The sequence below is a fragment of the Odocoileus virginianus genome, chromosome 17, assembly GCF_023699985.2.
Source record: "Odocoileus virginianus isolate 20LAN1187 ecotype Illinois chromosome 17, Ovbor_1.2, whole genome shotgun sequence".
In the NCBI taxonomy this organism is placed as follows: domain Eukaryota; kingdom Metazoa; phylum Chordata; class Mammalia; order Artiodactyla; family Cervidae; genus Odocoileus; species Odocoileus virginianus.
In genome coordinates, this window is record NC_069690.1 from 26,868,563 (window position 1) to 26,895,358 (window position 26,796).

General features: G+C 46.3%; 1 protein-coding gene across 1 annotated transcript; it reads right to left on the reverse strand.

Moving 5' to 3' along the window:
- Positions 1-564: 564 nt before the first annotated feature.
- On the reverse strand, positions 565-14,530 carry CCDC42 (coiled-coil domain containing 42). Its single transcript, XM_020869129.2, has 7 exons — positions 13,747-14,530; positions 13,413-13,518; positions 13,009-13,113; positions 11,117-11,314; positions 6,117-6,338; positions 5,700-5,858; positions 565-855 (listed from the first exon to the last, which is right to left on the reverse strand). The coding sequence occupies exons 1-7, from the start codon at positions 13,827-13,829 to the stop codon at positions 778-780; spliced, it is 951 nt and encodes a 316-aa protein (XP_020724788.1). The 5' UTR covers positions 13,830-14,530; the 3' UTR covers positions 565-777.
- Between the last annotated feature and the right edge of the window lie 12,266 nt (positions 14,531-26,796).

The window sequence follows — 26,796 nt, forward strand, 5'->3', positions numbered from 1 at the left end:
AGAAGAGTCTGGTGGGCTACAGTCCATGGGGTCACAAAGGCCGGACACGACTAAGCGCACATGCCATGAGGCTTCCCATTCACCTCCACTCAGTCCAGTTTTGCTGGTTTGAAGCCATCTTTCCAGCCTAAGATGCTAAGATGCCATCACCTGGAACCCTGCCTGCTACTCCTACATCAGTGTGGCTGACACCATACTGCAGGTCTTGGGGTCCAGTGGGGACAGGGGGAGGGCAGGGCTTCCTCCTGAGGTCAGGGAAGAAAGAGTTCCTAACTCATCCCTTTGCTGCTCTGACCCAGAAAGCTGACTTCAGGTTTCCAGTGAGTTTCTGCACTCCAACTAGAAACACCAACTTAAGAAAAAAATTGAGATAGCAGAAGAAGGGGTCTATGTCCTCACTCCACTGTGTGTGGCCATATGGATCCTTCCTGTGTAAATAGCAAAGCCTAGGAGACATCAAACCTGAGCAGCCTAAGTGACCAGCTTCCAGAGGGAGCGCTTTGGGGGGTTCTGCCCCCAGTGTACCCTCTTCCCCATGAATAAACCACCAAAAAGAGAGAGAACTTAGGAACAAAGTTCTTATAGCGTTTAATGTCTTCAGGGATGGGATGGGCTGAGGCCTGATGTGAAAAACAGGGATTTTACCAGCAAAAAGGCACGAAAGTGGGTGGGGGGTTACATCCCGGGGGCTGGACTGGGCTGACTGGATGGCAAAGTCACCAGCAACTTCCTCCCTCCCTTCTCCGTCTTGGAACGTTCTGGAAACACGGCTGCTCTTCAAACCCGGATTTGCGGTAGCTCCTTCTTCTTCACCTCTGCCCAGATGTCTGACAGGTCCTGGATAAACTGCTGGATCTAGTGAGGCCAAAGGACTGCAGTCAATCCCAAGCTGCTGACAGGCCACCCATCCAAAAACATCTGGGCATAGCCTGCTGGTAAGGAGTCACCATTTTCTGTGACTGAGGTCACTTTCCCTCATTTGATAATTATTTTAGTTGACGTGAAGAATCAGGCTTAGCAGACTAGAGGTAATGAAGAGGGATGGAGGTGGGGACCCCTAGAGGCAGACGCAGTGAGAGGATGAAGTTCAGGCTGACCGTCTCACAGGGAGACGGGGAGGCTCCAGAGCGGACTCTGGGGATAGAAGCGTCAGCAGAAAGGAGTCAGCCAGGGTCGGGGCCTCTCCACTAGTTAACAGCCTTCAGGCAGGTCAATTTACTTGAATTCCAGAACAGAGGCTCATTACGATAATCCTGAGTCATCAAGGGAAATTTCAATTCTATTCACTAACTTTAGTTGTAAAGAACATGCAATCATGGAGATAGGAGGGAGGTTCAAGAAAGAGGGACATGTGTATACCTATGGCTGATTTATGGTGATATATGGCAGGAACCAACACAATATTGTAAAGCAATTATCCTCTAATTAAAAATAAATTTTTAAAAACAATATTAAAAAAGGAACATGCAATCAGTATGATACAGTGGAAAGAGCACAGCCTCATAATTTAGAAGACCTGTGGCTCTGCATCAATAGATGAATAGATAAAGAAAATATGATATATGTGTGTATATACATATGGATACACACACACTGAAATATTACTCAGCCATAACAAAGAATGAAATAATTCCATTTGTAGCGACACAGATGGACCTAGAAATCATCATACTAAGTGAAGTTGAAGACATATATGATTATCACTTATATGTGGAATCTAAAAATAGTACAAATGAACTTATTTACAAAATAGAAACAGACTCACAGACATATAAAACCAACTTATGGTACCAAAGGGGAAGGGGGGAGGGGTAGGGAGTATGGATTAACTGATGCACACTACCATATGTTAAACAGAGAAACAACAAGGACTTACTATTGATACATAGCCCAGGGAACTATATTCAATATCTTAAACTATTATAATTGAAAAGAATTTGGAAAAAAGAATATGGATATATGTATTTATCCATTCATATACACACACAACAGTCACTTTGCTGTACACTTGAAACTAATAACTCAATACTGTAAATCAATTAACTTCAATTTAAAAAACAGAAAAGATGACTTGGGGTCCTGACACAACTCTGAGAAAATCACTTCATCATTCTGGGACTCGATTTCTTTATCTTTAAAAAGGAAAGAGGAAGAAAAGGTTGGACTGGATGGCCTCTTAGATCTCAGTCCAACAGTTTCTCCTTTTCAAGAGTGTTTCAAAAGACAGGGCTATACACTGTCCAAAACTCTCAACAACCTGCTAGTTGCTAACACTATTACGATTACCAACATAATTTCTATTTTGCAAAAGAGGAAACAAAGAATTAGAATAACTTTCCCAAGGTTACAGAGATGCCAAGTGCAGTATTTCCCAAACTATGTTCTTATAGTAAGTCATCACACCCCCAAAACAGATTCTGTGGGCAAGCAAATTGTATAAACCTGATCAGCTTGGAGTCTCAGGACAGAGCCACAGCAAAGGCACTGTGAAGTTCTGCATTTTAAAACCAGCAAACTTCGTTTAACTTTGTCTTCCAAATGTTTTTAGTTCACGTTCTGTGTTGTGCTAAGTTGCTTCAGTTGTATCCGACTCTTTGCGACCCCATGGACTGTAACCCATTAGGCTCCTCTGTCCATGGGATTCGCCAGGCAAGAATACTGGAGTGGGTTGCCATGCCCTCCTCCTCCAGAGGAATCTTACTGACCCAGGGATCGAACCCTTGGCAGGCAGATTCTTAACCACTAGCACCACCTGGGAAGCCCCGTTTTAGTCCATAGAGTCCATTTATTTCTCTGGAGGAAACTTAATCACCTTGGGATTCTAGGATTTGCCAAGCACAGTTTGGATTTTATTCAGAGATGATAATGCTGGACCTTGCACAGACAGTGAGCAGAATGCAAACTGTCTTGGCCTTTTGCAAAATCACTTTCCCTGAGTGGTACCCTGCTCCCAGTTCTAGATGGGTGACTCCCTTCTGAAGCCCACAGTAGGGCTGCTACTGAGAACATAATTCACTGAGTGTCTCTGAAGCCTCTGAAAATTTTCAGCTAGAAGTTAGGTGCTGGGAAAGGATCTCTCTGAGGAAACCTTATGTTTTCTTATTTTGGTTCAAGAACGGTGTGTTGCTTTTCCTCTGGTTACAAGGCAGCTCAGAGCCAACTTCCGTCCCTGTTGAACTACTGTCCTTTATAATCCAAGAACTGAGAGTCCATACATCTCTCTCTTGCCTTGACCTTAGATTTTAACTTATATTTACTATAAATGTAACATGTATTATTTATAATACTATTTATATATTTACCTTATATAAAGTTTCAACTTATTACAATATTTTCCTAGGTCTTCATTTTCCATTTTTCAGGCTACTCAATCACGTACGTATATGTGTCAGTAAGCTCATATCCTACAGGAATCAAGTGGGATATTTAAAAATAACATTTGGGCAATATGAGGAATTCCTGTGGAGGCAAGTCAAGGTTGAGAACAGGAATTCCCTGGTGGTCCAGAGGTTAGGACTTGGTGCTTTCACTGCCTGGGGCCCAGGTTTGATCCTTGGTTATGAACTTAAGATCCCAAAGGCCATGCAGCATGCCCAGGTCGGGGTGGGGGACAACAAACGGTTGAGGGAGTCTGAAAGCTCAGAATTTGGAGTGGATGGACTGGAAGCTACTGTCCGAACAGGGGGTGCTTGGGCAGGGGCCATGGGCTGGAGATCACCACCTCCTGCCCTATCTTTCTTTACAACAGCTAAAGGGGAGGGGCCTGAGGACACCTCAAGTCCTGAGACCCTACAGCTGGGAAGAGGGGCCTGCAAGGCCAAAACTCTTTCTACAGTAATGCTAAGGTGTTACCTGTCTTTTGTTACTTCTGCTACTTGTCTTTCCTCTGGTGAGTCTACATGGACTTTTACCCGAGTGGGATGTTCCCATCACAGAGGCTATCGTGACAGGCTGGATACAGAAGCAGGTATGAGAATCCACCTGTCCACCAGGAAGCAGCATTTCAGGGATTTGCAAAGTGTCGAAATGCCACCCATCCCACAAAATACTTTTTGAAAAAGTATTTTTCATTAAAAATGCTATTTATGGGACTTTCCTGGAGATCCAGTGGCTAAGAATCTGCGTTCAAGTGCAGGGAACAAAGATCCCACATGCAAAGTGGGGCAACTAAACCTACGTGCCACAACTACAGTGCCCATGCACTCTGGAGCCCTCATGCCAAGATCCCACATGCCGCAACTAAGACCCAAGGCAGCCATAAATAAATGAATAAATAAATCTATTTCTTAAATATGCTATTTGTGTTAACATGTTTCTTACTGTCATTTTAAATGAATTAAATAGTTTTATTTTTTCTGCTTGAGTTTCTCATAAGGTAAATATCAACTGACATAACCCATATAAACAAAAGCTCTTTGGGAGTCTTCAACAAATTTTATGATTGTAAAGGTATCCTGCTACCGAAAAAAGTTTGAGGATCACTATTTCACAACAAACTTTCTTACAAACTCCCTTTATAGTCTTTGGACTGTTAATATGAATAATTCTGTTCTAACATGCCTTATGATGCAGGCTGATTCTTTAGTTTAAGGAAATTCTGCTGGTCAGTGGGTGAAATTCTTTACATTTCATGAATTTCAGGTTGCTGGGGTTTTTTTTTTTTTTTTTTCTGGCTGTGCTGTGAGGCTTGCAGGATCTCAGTTCCCTGCTCAGGGACAGAACACAGATCCCCTGCAGTGGAAGTGCAGAGTCCTAACAGCTGGACCCCCAGGGAATTCCCATCTTTTCTCTTTAAAAACAAACAAACAAACAAAAAAAAACAGACAAAAAAAAAAAAAAAAAAAACAACAGACGAAGCACCTCTCAGTCAATTGCTTTCGTTGGCTTGTGTTTCGTATTCATTCACTGAATACTTACTGAGTGCCTACTATCTGCCTGGCATAGTTCCAGAGGCCTGGGATACAACAGAGAACAAATCAAACAGAAATTCCAGCCTTTAGGAGCCTATTTTCCACTGTTTCACGGCAGAGCTAAAGGCTAAAAGGATATGCCAAAGGGATAAATAATTAGTCATGGTTCTCCGCATGTCACAAGAAGCACAGTGCGGTTTCCCAAGTTAAGGGATGCGCTTTCCTTTGGTCAGAGGTGAGATTATTCCAGGGGGTACACAGACATGGCATCAGACAGGGTTGCATCATATACAGTGAGGACGTTACTTCCTTTTCAGTTTCCTTTCAATCACTTCAGAGAAAAATCTCAGAATGGTGCTAACATGACTGATACTGTTGCCCCTGTAGATGTTCTCTTTTCCCCAAGGATGGGACCCAGTCACAGGCCTTCAGCATCTCACTAGAACTTAGTAAGACTGTTGTGCAGCAGCTAATGAATTCAGTAGTGGGTTCCTCTACAGACCTATTGATGGGGCCAACAGAATCTTAGCACTAAAGTAGTGGTTCTCAAAGTGTGGAATCCAGACCAGCACTATCACCCAGAAACTTGCAGAAAATGAAAATTCATGATTTCTCATCTCAGATCTACCGAGTCCAACACTCTGGGGCTGGGTTCAGCAACAAGCCCGACTTCCCAGGCAATTCTGAAAACTTGAGAACCACTGCTCTGTAGCTGTCACGCCTCTCAACTCATGAAGAACCATCATGGCTACTTCCAGCCTGCTTGCCAGGCACTTGGGCCCCTCTTACCATGTCCAGCTGCTTGTGCGTGTCCTCCAGGGACACGAAGGTCGCCTCCTTCAGCTGTTTGCTCACGATCTGGAAGAGGTTCAGCGTTGCCATCTTAATGGTGCCAAGCAAGAGAGTCTTCTTGGCAGCGGTGTTCTGGATGTGTGCCCAGCGAGATTCCTGGGGAGGGGTGTAAGGGTGGGGTGTGAGCGCCAAGGGTGGGTGTGTATGTGTTGTTGTGTGCGTCCCTTACCCGTGTTTGTATCTGTGTGTGTCCGGGTGTGTGTCCCTTACCCGTGTGTGCTGGGGTGTGTGTGTCCCTTACCCGTGTTGTGTGTGTGTGCTGAGGTGTGTGTGTGTGTATACCTTGCCCGCCTGCCTGTGTGTGCGTGTCTATGTCTGTGTGTGTGTCTGTGTCCCCCGCCGCCCGGCACTCACCCAGATGATGACGTCGCTGCGGGCACGGTCGAAGCGCATCTGCAGACGCGCCAGCTCGTTGTTGTGCTGCAGGATCTCGTCGTCCTTTTCCTCTTTGTAGCGTGCCAGCCGCGCCTTGGCACGCTCAATCTTCTCCTGGCCCTCCTGCGCCGACTGCATGAGGTCGTGGTGCATGCTCACCAGTGTCTTGTAGCGCGCGATCACCTCGTGGATCTCCTCAAACTGCCCGAGGGGGGCGGGGTAGTGGGGGGGATTGGGGGCTCAGGTCACTGCACCTCCCCCCGGGGGGGCCGGACTCCACTCTGCGCGCCCCAACTCCCACCCTCTGCACCTCTGCCTGGCAGGGAGGCCCTGGGCTAAGTCAAGGGCCAGAGGCTGTAAAGCCCTCGGAGTCTCCCCGGCGCCCCCCCCCCACCGAGTTGGTATGGGCCGTGGGTCACGTGGTGTGGGTCGTGGACCCCGGTGCTGTGTCGGGAGCATGGGAGCATGTGCACCTGGCCCGGCAGGCTCTCTGGCTTGGCTGTACTTTATTGGAATCACCTGCGAGCTTCAACGAGGCCACGTGCCAGGCTCCACCCTCAGATACCCAGATGAATAAACCGGTCTGAAGGGTCCCCATATGATTCTAGGGTTGAGCATTGCCGGGCGGGGGCGGGGTAGACTTTGCGATGTCTGATGTCTCGGATGGCAATCAAGAGCCTATTCAGCAAGAAGGCATGACGAACCACTTAGTAGCCAGGAAGTGTGCTAAACGCTAGGGACAGAGCAGGAGATAAGACAGCCAGACACTGCTTTTAGGAAGCCTAACCACATGCGGTGGCGCGGTAGGACACACAGACAAGTAAATAATTACGAAACAGAGTGATAAGCCTTATCGGTGACTGGGGGATGGGGCCGCGGGACAGTGTTAGGTAGTATCTTCCACCTGGTGCTCTCGTATTTGTTCAGCAATGGCTGAGGCCTCCCTCCGGTGGGGGCTGGAGAGGGTGGGTTACCAGAGGGGCGGGGGCCCGGCCAGGCTCAGTCACCCTCCCCCCCCCGCAACACGGCTCTGACCCTAACTAAACAGAACAAAGCCTTGCGACCTTCCCTCTCTTCAAGGCGCTGTGAGCACCAGTTTCAGGATGCCAACTCATGTCTGGGGGATTTATCGACACATGCCTTCCAGCCACCCAGGGGACACTCCCTGAGTGCTCTCTCCATCTCATGACATTTCCAGCAATAGACTGGTGTTCCGGGAACTGGCCTTTCCCCCAAACACTTCCTCTGTGGGCAAGAGCCACTTAACTCAGTATTAGAGGAGATAGGGACTGCCGAAGAGGCTTCTTCTGGGATAGGATGGTTGAAAAATGAGACCAGAGGTATGAAGAGAAGATGGCCAGGCAAAGGCAGGTGAGGAAGTCGTACGGGTACACAGAACAGCCTGGATAAAGATGATGAGGTGTGTGTGGCATATTCAGGATGAGCAAGAGAGTTTAGTAGGGATGGCCTGAGTTCAAGATGGGGAGAGAGAGATCACCCTGGAGAAGTTAACAAAAAGGGGCTTAGTAAACCCTGAGGAGTGTGGATTGCATCCATTGGAGAAGTGAGCAGAGAGATAACTTCCAGTCTATATTTCTAAGAGGTGTAACAATATATAACAGTTAAAAAAGGAATTGGCTAGGAAGTTGGGAGGGAGGTAAAAGAGAGGGGCCATATGTACACCTATAGCTAATTCATGTTGATGTATGGCAGAAATCAAACCAATATTGTAAAGCATTTATCCTTCAATTAAAAATAAATAGATGTAATTTAAAAAGTGGGCTACATCAGAGCAACCAGGAGCACCTCTCCTAAACTTAACACCAATTTCTAAAGCACTCAGAAACCAACTTGAAGAGGCTCCCATTATCTAGTGATGGGACCCTTTGAACATCAGTAAGAATAAATGCAAAGGATTGAAACATATCAAATATGTTAAAAACCCATGAGTTTGCAATAATACTAACAACATTACAGGGCACTTGTCAAGGATGGTGGAGAACCAACTCATTATTCTGAAGACTCAAAGAGTCAAGCATTTAACAAGCTTTTTCTTTATGGCCAATATAGTTACCAAGTAGTTTGAAGGGAAGATTCTCTTTCTGAAGTCCTTTTTTTTTCTTCCTACGTTTTGGCCATGCGACACAGCACGTGGGATCTTAATTCCCTAACCAGGGACTCCCTGTGGCCCCTTCAGTGTAAGCACAGCATCTTAACCACTGGAATTCCAGGGAAGCCTCTATGAAGTCCTTTTCTTGATGGTATTCATAGTATTCTAGCTAATAACTGAAGAAGGGAGCTCAGAACATTCTGAGCACCTTAGAAGGGTCTTTGGCCCCCTTTCAGTCAGTATTGCCCCCCACCACTACCAAGAAAACCAGAATTGTGACTTCTACCCCCAAAGATTCATTTTACCTGTTTTTAAACATATCAATCACTGACCCAATGGAGATGAGTTTGAGTAAACTCCAGGAGTTGGTGATGGACACGACTGAGCGACTGAACTGAACTGAACTGAAAAATTTCAGTGGGATCATACAGTATGTCTGGCTTCTTTTGATCAGCATAATAATGATGTCTGGAACACCTGATAAACACCCCAACCAAACCCGGAGTGAGGACCTTGTTTGGACCCTGATTGGACAAACCAGCTGTACAAAAAGTATTTGTACAATATCAGGAAATTTTGACGTCATCTGGATACGGGTTCATGGGATTGCAGAGTTGGACACAACTAAGCGACTGAGCAAGCACACACACACATGATACAGGTATTGTGGATACATTAAAAAGAGCTCTTTTAGAGTTATATACTGAAATACTTATGGATTAAAAAAAATATCATTTGCTTCAAAATAGCAGAGATGGGGATCTGAGAGTAAGTTGATAATTGTTGGAATTAGGTGATGAGTAATGGGCATTCAGTAGACTATTTTCTTTACTTTTGTATGTTTGAAATTTCCCATGACACAACTTTTTTAAAAAAATCATTGATTGGAAAAAAGAAGCCATAAAAGGACATGTACATACTATTCATAGCTTATGGATAATGTATTCTGTTGCCAAAAATAATAACAACAAGCTTGATGGGAATTCCCTGTGGTCCAGTGGTTAGGACTTGATGCTTTTACTTCAGGGGCCTGGGTTTGATCCCTGGTTGGGGAGCTAAGATCATGCAACCTGTATGGTGTGGCCAAAAAAAAAAAAAAAAAGGAAGGGGGGACAAATAGGAAAAAAATAATTCCAATTTGATAAAGCTGTGATGAATACTTAGGTGTTCATATATTTTGCATATATTTTGTATACTTTTCAGTATGCTTTAAATATTTTGAAAGAAATAAAGGAAGAAAGAGAAAAAGAAAGATTTTGACTATGCTGGATGCAGAATGCTGGACAGAAATAACGCAGAGCTGGACTCCTAAGAAATACATCTGGTGGTCTGAATGAGGAAGGGGCAGGGGCTGGATTCCAGAAATACTTAGGAGAATAGACCAGATCTGCTGATTGATGGCTGCGGTGATTGAGGGAGGAGGAGTCAAAGGTGAGGCCTGGGTTCTGGTGAGGCTGTGGGTGGGTGGTCATGCCATTCACCAGCAATGGACCCACCAGCAGCAGGGCTGGCCTGGGAATGGCAAGAAGCAGTTACAGACTCGGTGAATTAGATGTAGGGGCCTGAGCTTGGGAGGTCGATATGGGCCAGCAAGATCCAGACCAGTCTGCTTGGTCCTAAGACACATTTTACCAGCTCTACCAGCTCTAAATCTGAGTCATGTCTTGTAATCTATCTACTGCTTTAATGTAGTAGTCTTCTCTCACCCCCGCAACCCCCGAAAAACCAATTGTCAAATGAACTATTTCTCATACAGTAGGCAGTACCTTCGAATGCAGGAGATAACACAGATTTGGGGCTCATGCATAAATAAACTAGGTTAGTGGTCCTATATGGAAATTGCCAGGACTTCTAAAAGAGCTGTGTGTGCTTTGTCTCTCTGAACCCCCCACAGGCCATGGACTCGGACTCACACCCCAAAAGGCACACCTCATACCTCGTTCCATCCTGGTGAGGGGCCCTGCTGCTGTCACATGTGGGCGTGGAGGACACAGGTGGATGGCTGTCGACATGGGCCCAGGGAATCAGGGAGAAAAGTGGAGGGTCTGGGACAAAGACCCAAGGGACTTAAGGAAGAGGAGCCCCAGAGGAGCCTGAGGAGGAAGGACCAGAAGGTAGGAGGAAGAGGGAGGAGCCCCATAGGAAAGGGCACGGGAATATTCCAGAAAGGAGCATCAACAGGGTCAAATGCCGCAGGAAGCGTGGGTGGGCAGAGAGCTGGGAAGTCCCCTTAGCTCTGGCAACAAGGCGACTTGACAGAAAGCAGTGGTCAGTGGCCTACAGAGGGGGACTTAGAAACAAAGGCTCTGCTACCTACAAGCTGTGTATCCCCGAGCAGGTTCCGTAACCTCTCTGAACCTCCGATTCCTCCTCATTTTAACAGGGTGAGATGATGGCTTTCCTCTGGGGCCTAGCGAGCAGACTGAGCAAGCTTCCGCTTGCAGCATGCAGCCCAGGGCCCAGCATATGCCAAGTGCCTAGCTCTGCATGAGGCTGGTGTGTCCAGTCTCTTTCCATCCCTCTCCCCATGTACTCTCAAAGTAGACCAAAAACACCAGAGAGGAGGGGAAGCAGGGACAGTGTGGACCACATCGGACAGAGGCAGGCAGAGCTGGTGGCTGGTGCTCCAAAACAGAACCTCGAACCTGTGACCCATACAGACAAGCCCACAGACGTCATGCACACAAAGATGCACAACCAGGCCCCCACCCTTGAGAAACGAGTCCAGTCTCACCAGGGCCCTCTGCCAGCTGCCCTCCTTGGCTGGAGACCTCTCCCCAGAACATAGGGTCCCCAGCCCAGGTCCCTGGGGACGAGGCAGAAGGGCTGCGGAAGCCCGCCCCCTCCCCGGCCCCAGCCCTCCGCACACCTCGGAGTTCTCCACCACCTTCTCCAGGTACTTGTTGAAGATGGAGTACTCCTGCAGCTTGGCGCTCAGCCGCTGGTGCTCCAGGCGCAGGACCGCCATCTCCTGCTTGGCCTTGGCCAGCTCGCGCATGCGCTGCCTCTTGAGTTCTCGCTCCTTGTTGGCCTTCTTTAGGGCCCGGATCCGTTTCTGGTCGTTCTCCTGGGGCCAGGGAGGTGGTGCCAGTCAGGCACGGGCCCTGCCCGCCCTGGGGCCTAGGCTGGTGAGGCCCCCACGAAGCTTCTGTCCACCCTGAGAATGGACAGGGGTGGCCGGGCTGCTCGAGAGGGGGTGAGGTGTAAGGAGAAGCACGTCTCAGGGTTATGTGAGGCTGGTCGAGGAGGTTTCTGTGATTGTCTCAGAGTGGACTCCAGTGCCTGGAGGGGTGGGGTGACCTGGGGGCACCATTCACCGCTGTATCTCCAGGTGTCTGGCCCTGAGTGTGGCATGTTCATTCATTCATCATTCCCTATTCACTCATTCACTGGATAAACTGTCCATACCAACATCTATTTCTGCTTTATTGACTTTGCCAAAGCCTTTGTGTGGATCACAATAAACTGTGGAAAATTCTGAAGGAGATGGGAATACCAGACCACCTGACCTGCCTCTTGAGACACCTGTATGCCGGTCAGGAAGCAACAGTTAGAACTGGACATGGAACAACAGACTGGTTCCAAATAGGGACAGGAGTACATCAAGGCTGTATATTGTCACCCTGCTTATTTAACTTGTATGCGGAGTACATCATGAGAAACGCTGGGCTAGAAGAAGGACAAGCTGGAATCAAGATTGCTGGGAGAAATATCAATAACCTCAGATATGCAGATGACACCACCCTTATGGCAGAAAGTGAAGAAGAATTAAAGAGCCTCTTGATGAAAGTGAAAGAGGAGAGCGAAAAAGTTGGTTTAAAGCTCAACATTCAGAACACTAAGATCATGGCATCTGGTCCCATCACCTCATGGGAAATAGATGGGGAAACAGTGGAAACAGTGTCAGACTTTATTTTTGGGGGCTCCAAAATCACTGCAGATGGTGATTGCAGCCATGAAATTAAAAGACGCTTACTCCTTGGAAGGAAAGTTATGACCAACCTAGATAGCATATTAAAAAGCAGAGACTACTTTGCCAACAAAGGCCCACCTGGTCAAGGCTATGGTTTTTCCAGTGGTCATGTATGGATGTGAGAGTTGGACCATGAAGAAAGCTGAGCACCGAAAAATTGATGCTTTTGAACTGCGGTGTTGGAGAAGACTCTTGAGAGTCCCTTGGACTGCAAGGAGATCCAACCAGTCCATCCTAAAGGAGATCAGTCCTGGGTGTTCATTGGAAGGACTGATGTTGAAGCTCAAACTCCAGTACTTTGGCCACCTGATGCAAAGAGTTGACTCATTGGAAAAGACCCTGGTGCTGAGAGGGATTGGGGGCAGGAGGAGAAGGGGACGACAGAGGATGAGATGGCTGGATGGCATCACCGACTCAATGGACATGAGTTTGGGTAAACTCCGGGAGTTGGTGATGGACAAGGAGGCCTGGCGTGCGGCGATTCATGGGGTCGCAAAGAGTGGGGCACGACTGAGCGACTGAACTGAACTGAACTGAACCAACAATAGGCAAGGAAATGGGAAATAGCAACCCAGAGGAGTGGAGACTGACAAGCAGGAAATGACAAACAGCACAAGAGGAGGGGGCCACAAAGGGGGAAGCTCCAGGCATTGGTGAGCACCCAGGAGACCTCCCACCCAGGGTGAGGAGTCAACAGAATCCAGGAGAAGGCAGGGGTGGGGAAGTGGGGGAGGAGGGACAACTGCAGAGTGCAGTCCCAGGCTGCAGCAGGCCTCGCCCCTCGGTACCTGGATGAACTGCTCAAACTTCTGTATGTGAGCTTTCAGCTGGGCCTCCTTGATGCCCAATTCCTCCCAGCGCAGGTTCAGTGTTTCCATTCTGCGCTGAAACGTCTAGGGGTGGGGGGCAGCAGGGAGGGCCCCTGAGTTGGAACCAGGGAAGGCTCCAGCATCCCCTGTCCCAGAGCCCTGTCCCAGGTGCCCGGTTTCCACTCCACGTCTGGTTCAGAGCAGAACATCCCAGGACTCTTGGACCCTGAGACTCAGATCTCTCCTGTGCTCCGCCGAGGAAACACTGAACCATCACCAGGATGCCTGACTCTAGCCACCACCACCCACAAAATGGAGGGCTGTCCTCAGGCTCTCCCTGGGAAGGGGTGGGCCCTTCCCATCCCTCACCCTGAGCTGCCCACCTCCTTCTTCTGCTCCATGGCATGGTGCATGATCTTGGCCTCCTTCTTCTTCTCCAGTAGCCGGACAGATGGAGAGTCCGACTGGTCCTCAGTACTGGGGAACTTCCTGCCCAAGACACAGGCAAGAAGGATGGTGGACGCTGAGCCCCGGGGCAGGCCGAGGCTGGGAGGAACCCGTGGAGACAGGCACCCGTGGGGAGGGAAAGCACTCATCTGAGCGAAAGGACTGGTGTGCTGAGAGGGAGAGGAGGCTGTGCTGGGGCCAGGGAATGGGTGCGATCGGTGCCTGGGAGGTTTGGGGTGCTGGGGGACAGGCGGGCCCTCCAACACTCACTGTAGCAGCTGCAGCAGCCGCTCCCCATACTGCAGCCGGAAGTACTCGGCCAGGTCCTCCTCCTCCATGATGCCCAGACTCATGGCGGTGGTGAGCTAACGGCCCAGCGGCCGAGTCTTCGCAGTGAAGTGGGGGTGGTGCAGCTCAGGGGTGGTGACTGGGCTTGCTTCTCCCCTCCTCCTGCTCTTGAGGATCCCACAAAGGGCGGGTGTCTGAGAGACGCAGGAAAGACGGCTGGAGGCTGCCGATGTGCAGTTCAGGATGTGCTGGGAAGGGGCTGGGAGACCTGATTACCTAGCAACAGGTCTCCGGGTTCTGTGAACCACAGACAGAACCCAGGCTTTGCCCTCTGACCCCTGTCCCCACTGACCCCACTTGCTGGGGTCTGACTCTCTGCCCCTGCATTTACTCCTCCAGGAGCTCTGGGAAGAAGTTAGGCATGATTTGATGCTGGTGTTCAGGGTCGGGACGCAAGGGCTGGGCATCCATGGCTGATTAGGGTGGGAGTTTGGTAGAGGTGAGTTTATGCAGGGCAGCCTTGCCCCTGGGGCCTCCCAGCTGGGCTTGTGTGTGTGTGTGTGTGTGTGTGTGTGTGTGTGAGAGAGAGAGAGAGAGAGACAGAGAGAGAGAGAGAGAGAGAGAGAGAGGCGGGGCTGGGACTGAGACAGATGGTTAAGAAAAGAACTGAAGGGAAGTACTGGGTTGAGGCAGGGATGGGGGTGGACAGAGAAGCATAGGGCTTGGAGGAGGCTTGAAGTTGAGAGCGGAGCGATGGGGGAAGAACGTGCAGGGGCGTGTGTGTTGAGGGGTGGGTGGGGGTTGAAGGGTGGGCTAGGGGATGAGGGAGATGGGCAAGAAGTCTGGGGACTACAGAGGCTGCCCCCTGGAGAGATGGAGGAAGCCTTGGAGGAGGCCCCCTTGAAGGGTAAGATACTCGGGGCCAATGTCCTATCTTGAGGTTGGCAAAATATGAAGAAATGCCAACATGCTTTGACATAAATGTCAGATAGTGTACATATCTGCTTCATGACGCCTGCCTTCCTTGATTCCATCACGGGATGGTGCGTCAGCTCATTTGCCCCGAGGTCCCCGTCTAAAATCTGAGACCCTGTGTGTGAGGCGGACACCCTGGGGTCCCCGCCCAGAAGTAACGGCTGTGACCTCGAGCCCGCCGCTGAAGGCCACAGGCTCCCGTGATTCGTCCGGTTCCCTCTGCTTCCCCACCCCTCGCCGGTCGCGCGGCCGGGGTGCCCTACACGTCTGGGACGCGGAGCCCGGGTGGGACCAGGGTCTCGAGCGGGGCGGCGAGTCCACTCCGCGGCATTGACGGTCCTCTGGCGCCCCCTGCTGGCCGCCCGAGCCCGCCCTCAATCCTGGCCGGGGTCGCGGGTGGGGGGTCGGGGGGAAGGGGAGGAGACGTGGTGGAGGGCGCAGCCCATCCCGCCCTCTCCTATTTTCAACCCCCAGCCTCCCCCACTGAGCCAGCATGACAGCCCCCACCCCACCCAGAACACACACACCTAAGCCCCTCCACCGGAGATGGTTCTCCACCGGGAACTACCCCAAGAAACAGCCAGTAGGGTAACAAGGGCTCCAGTGAGAATTTCAAGTGCCTTGAAGGAGTATGTTTCTCTCCTTAATCCCTAGAGTCTGGCACAGTCAATCGGGGGTTTTCCTCCTTTCCCCCCTCGAGGGTATGTAATGCCAGTCCTTGAGGAGGAGGTTCTCCGTTTCTCGAATCACTTGCTGCCATGGTATATTGACACATCCTTAGTTACATCTATGATTTGGGCGGTCCAGGGCCAGACTGGTGCATATAGGCAGCTGCTAATGCATCATATCCTGCCGTGAACATGCCTGTGTAGCTCTTTCTGCCGCTTCTGTACCTTGCTTGGAAGTTGTGAGACTCTTCATCCCCCCATCACCCACCACCATCCCTTTCTGGGGTCTTGCCACCTTTCCCTAAGATGTGGATGGAGATGCAGTGCTCTCTAGGGTTCACAGAAATCTGCACTCTCTCTGACTCCCCTCTTCTTCCCTCCCTGGGTGAGCCCAGCTTTCTTACCACCCCCTCACTCTCCACTTTTCCATCTTAATATTTGCCTCTGAGGCATCTAGGAAAATCTGATGGATTTAGGTGGTTAGAAACCAATTTAGGCATAATATTTTCTGTTTTCTGTTCTGTTCCATCCTCCCTCTGAGACAATGATCTTTTTGAAAAGGGAGAGGGGGGAAATATCTGGAGGAAAAAATATCTAGTTTAAAGTCTCAAAAAATATTAATATTATCCTGCCATATAGAGCAGTATAGTGCTATTAATAGGTGCTCACAGACTACTGGTTGTGAGGAACCACTTTATTTCTGTTATATTCCATTCTCTGTGTGTCTTATATTCCATATAAGTGGATTCATGCAAATAAACTATATTAAAAATGTTTCAAAATGGATGCTATGGAAACTCTTTGCACTGTCAACTATATGATGATATTGATGTTAGTTGCTATAACAAACATCCTCAAGTCTCAATAGCTTACCAAGGTCCAGTGTGGATTCTCCTTGTCAGGTGGATCTTTTGGGAGATTCTCTCCTAAGCAGTGAAGGGTCTAAGCCCCTTCCATCTTGCAGCTCCATGATCTCCAAGGTCACTATGGAAGGGAAAGAGAGAAAGCAAAGCAAAGGCCCTTCTGTTCTTAACAAACTCATTGCCATGTCCATTCACTGACCTCTGGTGGGAACCAGTCATGTGGCTGGTTATGTTGCAAGAGGCTGCTGATGTGGTTTAACTGTGTTCTCAGGGGCATCAAACCAGTTTGTGCTGTATTTCTTTTGAGAATTAAAAGAATGGTTGGAAGTAAGTAGAAAGAGCTTTATAAACTAATTGTAAGCAAAGAAGAAAAACAGGCCAGTCACAATCTCAAGAATGAAAATACCTGCACTTGAAACTAATACAATACTGTATATCAACTATACTTCAATAAAAACCAAAAATTAAAAACATTATCAACTTTAGTATGACATTAAAAGAACAATTCACCAGGGCCACGAATACAAAAAAGGTTTAATATTAGGAAGTCTATGAATAAAGTTAATTCGATCAATATGCCTCAGGAGAAAAAGACATGATTGTTGGGATATATGCCAAGATGGCATTGAAAAATTCAACATCCATCCTGATTTTTAAAATTCCAAATTATTAGTATACAAAGACACTGTATCTCCTTGATAAAAAATACCTGAACCCAACAGATAACATTAAAACTTGCATTAAAGACATTCTTGTTGGGGCTTCCCTTGGTGGCTCAGTGGTAAAGAATCTGCCTGCCAATGCAGGGGACTCAGGTTGGGTCCCTGGTCCAAGAAGATTCCACCTGCCAAGGAGCAACTAAGCCCATGCTCCACAGCTGCTGAGCCTGTGCGCTGCAGCTCCTGAAGACCGGGTGGCTAGAGCCTGTGCTCCACAAGAGAGGCCGCCGCAGTGGAAGCTGGCATACTGCAAGCAGGAGTAGCCCCCCGCTGGAACAACTAGAGGAAAGCCCACACGGCAACGAAGACCAAGCACAGACAAAAATAAAATTTTAATTAAAAAAATTAAATTCACAGACTTAAAAAACACCTTTTTTGCACTTTTGCCCAAACAAAACAGGTTGAAACACATATCTGGAGGTCTGTTGAACCCATAGAGCCCCTTTTTGTTGAACCCTTTTTGTTGAACCCATAGAACCCCTTGATACAATGAATCAGAATAGAAAGCCTAGAAATAGATCCGAGCTTATGTAAGTATGCATTGTATGCTCATGTGGCATTCAGCCGGTGGAGAAAATGTGGATTACTCAACACACGGTGCTGGGAGAACTAGCTAAGTATTTGGAAAAAAAGAAAAATATATACAAATTTTAAAATAAGAATTTTATATATTTAAGGAGTATAACCTGAAGAGTTGATATATATCGACCTAGTGAAATGACAACCACAGTCAACCACAACTTAACATCAATAACTCACATAGGTACCATTTTTTTGTGTCTGGACCGGAAATCTACTCTCTTGGCAAATTTCCAGCATTTAGTACAGTATTATGAACTATAGGCACCAGCTGTATTCTAGATCTCTATTCTCATTCATCCCATGTAACTGCAACTTTGTACCCTTGGACCAACATCTCCCTCTCCCCCAAGACACCCACCGCTGGTCCCACCATTCCACTCTCTATTCCTCTGTACTCAACATTTTTAGGTTCAACATATCAGTGAAATCATGTAATTTCTGTTTTGTGTCTAGCTTGTTTCAGATGGCATCATGTCCTCACGGCTCATCCATGTCGTTGCAAATGGCAGGATCTCCTTCCTTTGTGAAGGCTGAATAATATTTCATTGTCCATCTATACACCACAGTTTTGTATCCACTCATTGGCTCATGACACTTAGGTTGCTTCCACATCTTGACTACTGTGTTTAGTGCTGCACTCAGCATAGGCACACAGATGTCTCTTTGCCATACTAACTTCACTTCCTTTGCATATATACCTGGTAGAGGGGTTGCTGGGCGATATAGTGGCTCTATTTTCAGTTTTCTGAGGAACCATTATACTGTTTTTCATATCAGCTGTACCACATAACATCCCCACTGGCAATGCACAAGGGTTTCAATTTCTCCACGTCCTTACCAACACCTATTCTTTCTGAGTTTCTTTGAAAGGAGCCATTCTGATGGGTGTAAAGTGATATCCCATTGTGAAATTATGTTATTTTTGAATTAGAAGAGTAATGAGTGAATATATTCTCATTGTCCATCATTCAAACAATATTGATACAGCTGGAGTCCTATTGATTCACCATCCAATCCCGTTTCCCACTAATAAGCATGAATTCAACAAAGGCTGACGTTGATGCCATGCAGCAGCTGAGCCTGTGAGCCACAACTATGGAGCTTGTGCTCTAGAGCCCACGTGCCACAACTGCTAGGTCTGTGTGCCCAGTGTGCCTTGGAGCCAGTGCTCCGCAACAAGAGAAGCCACTGCAATGAGAAGCCTGTGGACGGCAACTAGAGAGTATCTCCCACTTGCTGCAACTAGAGAAAAGCCCACACAGCAACAAAGACCCAGCGCAGCCAGAAATAAAAATAAATTATATATATATATATATATATATATATATATAATACTTGGGTCCCTGTGATGTGCCTGACAGTCTTCTATGCTGGGGACACAGCAGTGAACAAAACAAGGTTCCTCCTCTTACAGTGGTTGAATGAGAAAATAGGAAATGAGTCTCCGGTGACTCTATCTGGGGATGTTGTCTTCAGGACGCTGACCTCACTACCACCATAAGTGACCATGAGTGGGGAGAGGGAGGGAACTGGGACAAAGGAGCCAACTAGTGCCCACAGACCCAGGCACCTCCCATAAAATCTCCCCAACTGGGTTGTTTATCCTCCAGGCCCTGTGGGCCCAGGGCCTATGAGCTTTTCAAGAGCTTACAACTATGTCTGAACCCTGGAAATGATTATTGGCTCTAGAATACAGAAAGGAAACCACAAAATGAAGAATAAATGTTTTAATTAAATGCATACAAACAGAGTATTCCAACTCCATGAATTGTTAATTTTAGCGTTCATACAGCATTTCACACATTTGAAAGTAATCTGTGGATTTGATTTCCTCGTTTCTCAAGAATTCCCAATTATGCACAGAGTTTTGGAAGAAAATCAAAGCAAATCACGAATTAAATGAGTTATTCATAGACCACAATTTCAAAAGTATATTTACAAAAATCCTCTCACTACCCCCCCCCCCCAAATTATATTTAGTGTCGATGAAAATCACACTTCGTGTCGATGGAGTGCATTTTTAATCTGTTTGCAGTGGTGGGGGGTTAGAGCTGAGTCATGTACCCGGCAAGGCTGGATTGTCTGCAGATGGCCCAGGTGGGTTGTGGCTAGTAGGATTGTGCAAGGCCAGTGGCGCCCCGACCCCAGCCATCATTGCACGGAATGATTCTGTTATTCCGTGTTGGCAGTCTGCTGAGCCTGAGGGTGACAGGCCCCTTCAGAGGCACTTTCAAGGGCCTCTTATAGGGAAAGGATAATGCAGAACCTTGGTGGTATTCATCTCAAGTGACTGGTCATGGGCCAGCTCTGACCTTGGCGCCTGGCCCCAAACCTCAGCCTGCTGTGAGACTTGTCCTGGATGTTGTAAATGACTCCCTGCTGTGTTCTGATGTCTGATTTCTCAACACTGGTGTTTCTGAGAAGTGAACTCCCAGTGGTCCAGACTAACAGCTCTGCTGGGTAGCAGCAGAAACTGTCCCTTTCCTCCTGACCTTGATGTTCTAGGAGTGGCGGCTCTCTCCATCAGGAAGCTGACCGATGCTGTCTATCTGCGGGAGCTTCTGCCAGTCACCATGTCATCACCTTGGGAAAATCTGATGAGCAGGAAGAAGCTTCTTGTGCTCTGATCCAAGTTATTCCAACTATTCCATTATTCTCGCCTGAGACTCCAGTTCTAACACATTTTTTTTTTTACTTCAAATTAGTATTTCAATACTGTCATATGTCTGTCTTTTTTTAAAATATTTTTTTGATGTGAACCATTTTTAAAGTCTTTATTAAATTTGTTCCAATATTGCTTCTGTTTTATGCTTTGGTTTTTCTGGCCGCAAGGCATGTGGGATCAGCTTCCTGAACAGTGACAGAACTTGCAACCCCTGCATTGAAAGGCAGTCTTAACCACTGGGCCACCAAGGACGTCCCCACACTTCCGTCTTTAAGCATGAAACCTGATTTCTCTGAAGATGAAATTTTGTCCTTGAGTACATATATATGTAGTAAAAGCATAAAGAACTACTGAGAATGATAAACCGTGAACAGGGTGATGCCGATACCTCTTGGTGATGGTGGAGAGAAGGTTACTATACATTGGTCATGAGTAATGTTTTAGATTGGGCACCAGGGACACAAGACTTTATTATATTATTCTGCGTAGTATGTTGGTAAGTCAGAAATGTTTAATAATAAACTAGAAAGAAAAGATGGCATCTGCTCCCATGGTGGGCTAATTGCATTTGTCATTCTCACTTGCTGATTTCTTCTCCAAGCCTCTTTCTAATCAGTGGTTTTTCTCTTTCTCTTGTGACATCTCTTTCTCTGCCAACCAGCTCTTCTCATTCCTTGAAACTTGATTGACATCCCACCCTCTAACTTGACATTCATTTTTGTTAATAACTCTCTCTCTTGTTGGGTGTCCCCCCCTAAAAATGTCTCTTTATTTCCTTGGAAACTGAGTGGTCTTAAAATATCTCAATGTCTCTTACCTGCCACCTCTGCGTGTACCACATGGAATCAGAGAATTTTAGAGCGAGGACAACCTGAGATCATCTATTCCAAACTTCTCATTACAGGGAAGAAGAGAATGGAGACTTGGAGATTAAGCTTCATCTTCAGTAACACCAAATAAAGCTGACCTCAGGTTTCCATGAGATTGCACACCAGGGGCTAATCTTTGGTCCTGTCCAGAGATGCTGCAGTGGTGGGAGGGAAGTTTATGAACACCTGAACCGAACACAAAAACTAATAAGAAAACCCTAGGAAAACTGAAAGAGGTTGGATCTCTCTCTTTCTCTCTCTCTCTCTCTAATCAGAGTTTGGACTTCCCTGGTGGCTCAGTGGTAAAGAATCTGTCTGCCAATGCAGGAGACATGGGTTTGATCCCTGGGTCGGGAAGATTCCCTGGAGAAGGAAATGGCAACCCAGCCAGTATTCTGCCTGAGAAATCCCATAGACAGAGGAGCCTGGTGGGCTACAGTCCATGGAGTCACAGAGTCCAACACCATTGAGAGACTAAACAATAACAATGGTAGTCTAGAGCAGAAGAGGGCCAGATACCGTAAAACAGGACTCGGACCAACCATACCATTTCTCTCCTTCACGTTGCTCTGGGGGAAAATCACTGTGCACTCTACTTTCACTGTATGGCAAGAAAATAGCATGAGCCCATGTCAAAGTGCTGCTAGCCTGGAATAGCGAGGCAGCACTGGAGCAGATACGGGGGCGTCCAAGCTGGACACACTTGAATGCTCCCTCTTCCAAGGGATGGGGAGTTGCGAGAGGGAGGCAGCCCCTAGAAAAGAAAGTGTCTGGGGAGGAGGTTCTGGAAGATTCACTGAGAAATCGCATTGCCTGGTTGGGAGAGGGAAAGTGGAGTGGTTGCTTTCAGACAGACTCTCTGACTGCCCAAGGACACACACTGCGAGCCAAGGTCGTTGGTGGTTCCAAGGACACGTGAGTTCAGGAGGGAAAAATACTGAGACATCTGAGGAGGGTAACTGTTATAAAAGAAAGGGAATGGACAGAAGAACCTGTATCAAAGGAAACAGAACTAATGGATCAAAGGAATAAGCATTTAAACTAAATGTAACAAGTGGGGCTTCCCTGGTGGCTCAGTGGTAAAGTTTCCACCTTCCAGTGCAGGAGACACGGGTTCAATCCCTCGTCTAGGAAGCCCCCACATGCTGTGGAGCAGCGAAGCCCGTGTGCCACAACTTCTGTAGCCAGAGCGCCCTAAAGCCCGTGATCCGCAACAAGGGGAGCCGCCGCAAGGAGAAGCCTGCACACTGCAACTAGAGAGTAGCCCGTGATTAGAGCAAAGCCCACGTAGTAACGAAGACCCAGTACAGCCAAAAATAAATAAGTAAGTAAAATTATTTTAAAATAAATAAATATAACAAATATTCTCAGAGAGAGGAGGGAAGATACTGGAAATACGAAGCAAGAGGCCAGCATAAAAGATGAACGAATTCAAACAATACACTGGATTTGAAAACTGAGTGAAATATTTAAAGGATGCACTGAATAGCAGGTGGATGTAGACAAAGAACAACTAGTAGGAGGAAGACCATTTTTAGCAAATCTCTCAGAAGGCATCGGAAAGAGATTAAGAATAAGAGCTAATATACAGAGGATTGAGGTTAAAAAAAGGAGAGAAAAATCTAAAGTAATAATGAAAATTTCTTAAGAAGAAAAAAATGGGGAGGGATGAAATATTTGGAAAAAAAAAAAAAGACCAAGAATGTCCAAAGGAGGGACTTCCCTGGTGGTCCAGTGGTTAAGACTCTATCCTCCCAATGTGGGGGACATGGGTTCAATCCCTGGTTCAATTCAGTTAAAAGTTGCTCAGTCATGTCTGACTCTTCGCGACCCCACGGACTGCAGCATGCCAGGCTTCCCTGTCCATCATCAACTCAGAGCTTGCTCCAACTCATGTCCATCGAGTTGGTGATGCCATCCAACCATCTCATCCTCTGTTGTCCCCTTCTCCTGCTCTCAATCTTTCCCAGCATCAGGGTCGTTTCTAGTGAGTCAGTTCTTCGCATCAGGTGGCCAAAATATTCGAGTTTCAGCTTCAGCATCAGTCCTTCCATTGAATATTCAGGACTGATTTCCTGAATCCCTGGTTGGGGAACTAAAATCCCACATATTGCATAATGTGACCAAAAAAATTAAAAAATGTGCAGAAGAGACCTCAAATTGAAAAAAATCTCATCTCTAAGAAGGAAAAGCAACAACAACACCCACACCTAGACACAGTACAACGAAATATTCTTTTCCTCAAATTTGGGAAGATTGTATGGATAACCAACAAGGACCTACTGTAGAGCATAAGGAACTCTGCTCAAAGTTATGTGGCAGTCTGGATGGAAGGGGCTTTGGGGGAGAATGGACACTTGTATACGTATGGCTGAGTCCCTTTGCTGTTCGCTTGAAGCTATCACAACGTTGTTAACCGGCTATACCTCAATACAAAATAAAAAGTTTAAAGTTTGGGAAGAGTTTAGCCGTAATTTTTTTTAAAGTATTCTTTATTTTGCTCTTCTCCTCTGGGACTTCTTTTACGTGTATGCTGGTATGCTCAATGATACCCCATAGATCTCCAAGGCTTTATTCATTTTCATTCATTCCTTTCCTTGGATGAGAGTGTCCCCGGTGGCTCAGCAGTAAAGAATCTGACTGCAATTCAGGAGCCGCAGGGAGATGCAGGTTTGATCCCTGGGTCGGGAAGATCCCCTGGAAAAGGGAAAGACTACCCAATCCAGTATTCCTGCCTGGGAAATCCCATGGACAGAGGAGCCTGGTGGGCTACAGTCCATGAGGTCACAGAGAGTCAGACATGACTGAGCGACTCACACACACATATTCTCTGAAGTATGTAGCCCTTGAGTTCTGTTACCCACTTATCCCCATCTCCCACCTTCTTTAACTTCTTATTTCGAAGTCTGGTTTCCTAGGCTTCAGTCCTGGTTCAGTATAATTTAGTGTAAGCCACTAAACTCTAAAGATTTCCTAAATGCCTTGCTTATACATCTTTTACCCTCTGATGAGGACAGTCTATGTCTGAAGACACACATTCAAGCTTTACTAAACAGACTTAGCTTTCACTTCCTGAGTACACGAGGCCTGAAGGTCAGTCAGAGGTGAGTATCTGCAGCCTTTTCCCAAAGGTCTTTCCTAACCATGTAGATGTGCACAGTCTTCTAGATCCCTAGGGACATGGTGGAGCTTTGCAAAGTTCCCTGTGGTTTTCTAGTTCTCCGGGGCTTACTTTAAAAACTGTTGTTGTTGGCCAGGCTTTTGTTTGTTCCAACCAAAATCACAACCCTAGGCAACTGAGAAATGACTAGCAGATCACTATTGTTTTGGGTGATGTCCTAGAAATACCACCCCCACCACCCCCACCCCACCCCACGAGCTGTGAGTTACATCAAATAGCCATAACACCTTGGGAATGGAGATTTTCAGGTAGCTTATAATTTGGACAAAATACTGACTGTGCTCTGGGGCTTCCCAGGTGGTAAAGAACCCGCCTGCCAATGCAGGCGACATGAGACACAGGTTCAATCCCTGGGTCCAGAAGATTCCCTGGAGGAGGGCATGGCAACCCACTCCAGTATTCTTGACTGGAGAATCCCATGGAGCCTGACAGCCTATAGTCCACAGGGTCACAAAGAGACACGACTGAAGCAACTTAGCATGTAGCACGCACACACTGACTGTAGTCTAGGAATGTGCCTTTAACAGAGCTCCAGAAGAAACCAGTCTTCTCCATCAGCTTTGAGACTGCTAACTTTTCAAGGCTACTGGACCAGCAAGCTGGGGAGGGAGAGAGGACAGGAATAGCCCCAAGTTAAAAGGCCACGGACCACTGTCTTGTTGAGGTTCAGGAGTTTCTCTTGGATAGATAATTTTCAGTTCAGTCAGTGGCATTGGTACATTCCTAGAGTTCTAAAATGGTTGGCTTTAGTTGTATTGTCAGTATTTTTGATGTTTTTGTGGGAGAGTGGTTCACCAAGAACCACACTTCACTATTCCAGAAGTTGATCTCCCTAGAAAGCATTAAAAAAAAAAAAAAAGTGCCTCAGGAATATGGGAAATGAATTGAATCGAGGATGAAGCAATGAGATATGCAAGTTATATAAAGAAATTATATATATATATATATATATATATATATATATATATAAGTAAAAAAACCCAGCTAATTCAGAAATAAAGCTGTATACTAGAAGTGTGGCTGGGGAAGGGGCATGAGGAACTGACAGAGGGAGGAAACACTGGAGCCTGCTGAAATCATGCTAGAGAGCTTGTCCTTTTTAAGGAAACACATAGATTTGTTAAGAAGTTGACACGGAGGCTTCTCTGGTAGTGCAGTAGATAAGAATCCACCTGCCGATGCAGGGGATACCAGTTCGATCCCTGGTCCAGGAAAATTCCACATGCTATGGAGTAACTAAGCCACAGCCCATGCTCCACAACAAGAGAGGCCAGCTGCAACGAGAAGTCAACTCACTGCAACTAGAGGAAACTCAAGCAAAGCAACGAAGACCCAGCTCAGCAATAAATAAATAAAATGTTAAAAAGAAGTAGACCAGGGCAAGAATGAACATAAGTAAGGATCATAAAAAGCTAGGGTTAACCATGAGAAGCGTATAAGTGAAATGTATTATTTTCTACAGAATAATTTGATCTTGCCAATGGAAAGTAGAAAATCCAAACTTTCTCACTGAAGAAAGGGCATTGGAATCATTCCAAAGATGGAAAGGAGTAGAAAGAAAATATAGTAAACAGAAAACACAAAATGAGACAGTAGATGGAAGCCCTAACACAACATTAATAAATATAAATGAGGATAAATTAAACTCACAAATCAAAATACAGAGATTCTCTGACTGACTCTAACATCAACATGCAATAATTTTTTTTTTTTTAAATAAGAGATTGTTAAAGCAAAATTGAAAAAAAAAATTCTGGCACATTAAAAAAGAAAGAATTCCACAGTAGCAATTTTAATATCAGAAGAAAAAAATGAATTTAAGGTAAAAATTAACAAAGGGAAAATAGAGATGCTATATGCTAATAAGGAAAATAATAAATTAAGACAAAACAACAGGGAATTCCCTGGTTACCTAGTGGTTAGGATTCTGGGCTTTCACTGCCATGATCTGGGCTCAGTTCCTGGTCAGGGAACTGAGGTCCCACAAGCTATGCAGCATGACCAGAAAAAAGAAGAAGAAATAACATCATAAACATATACACGCCCAGCAATGTGTCCTCAAAATATATAAAGCAAAAAACAACTAAAATGGGGAAAATGGGGAGGGGGAAAAATAGGAGCAGGGAATTAAGGCATAAAAACTATTATGTATAAAGTAAGCTACAGGGATATATTGTACAACATGAGGAATATAACCAATATTTTATAATAACTACAAATGGAGTCTAACCTTAAAAAAATGTGAATCACTATATATGTTATACAGCCAAAACTTATATATTAATACATCAACTATACTTAAATAAATAAATTAAATGAAAAAATGAGGGAAATGAAATGTATCAACAGTTACATTTGGAGATGGTATCACAACTCTTTCAGAATAGGATACATCAAGCAGATCAAAGATAAGCAAGATAGAATATTTGACTAACACAGCTAATAATCTTAAACTAAAATATATGTACACACATAACTCTTTATACTGACCCAACAAAGAAAACCTCCAC

Excerpts from the sequence above, each read along its gene's own strand:
- CCDC42 (XM_020869129.2), bottom strand. The coding sequence starts at position 13,829 with ATGAGTCTGGGCATCATGGAGGAGGAGGACCTGGCCGAGTACTTCCGG. Across the intron at positions 6,339-11,116 it reads AGGTGGTGGAGAACTCCGAG|TTTGAGGAGATCCACGAGGT; the intron begins GTGTGCGGAGGG and ends CCCCTCGGGCAG. Across the intron at positions 856-5,699 it reads CGCACAAGCAGCTGGACATG|ATCCAGCAGTTTATCCAGGA; the intron begins GTAAGAGGGGCC and ends TGGCCTCACTAG.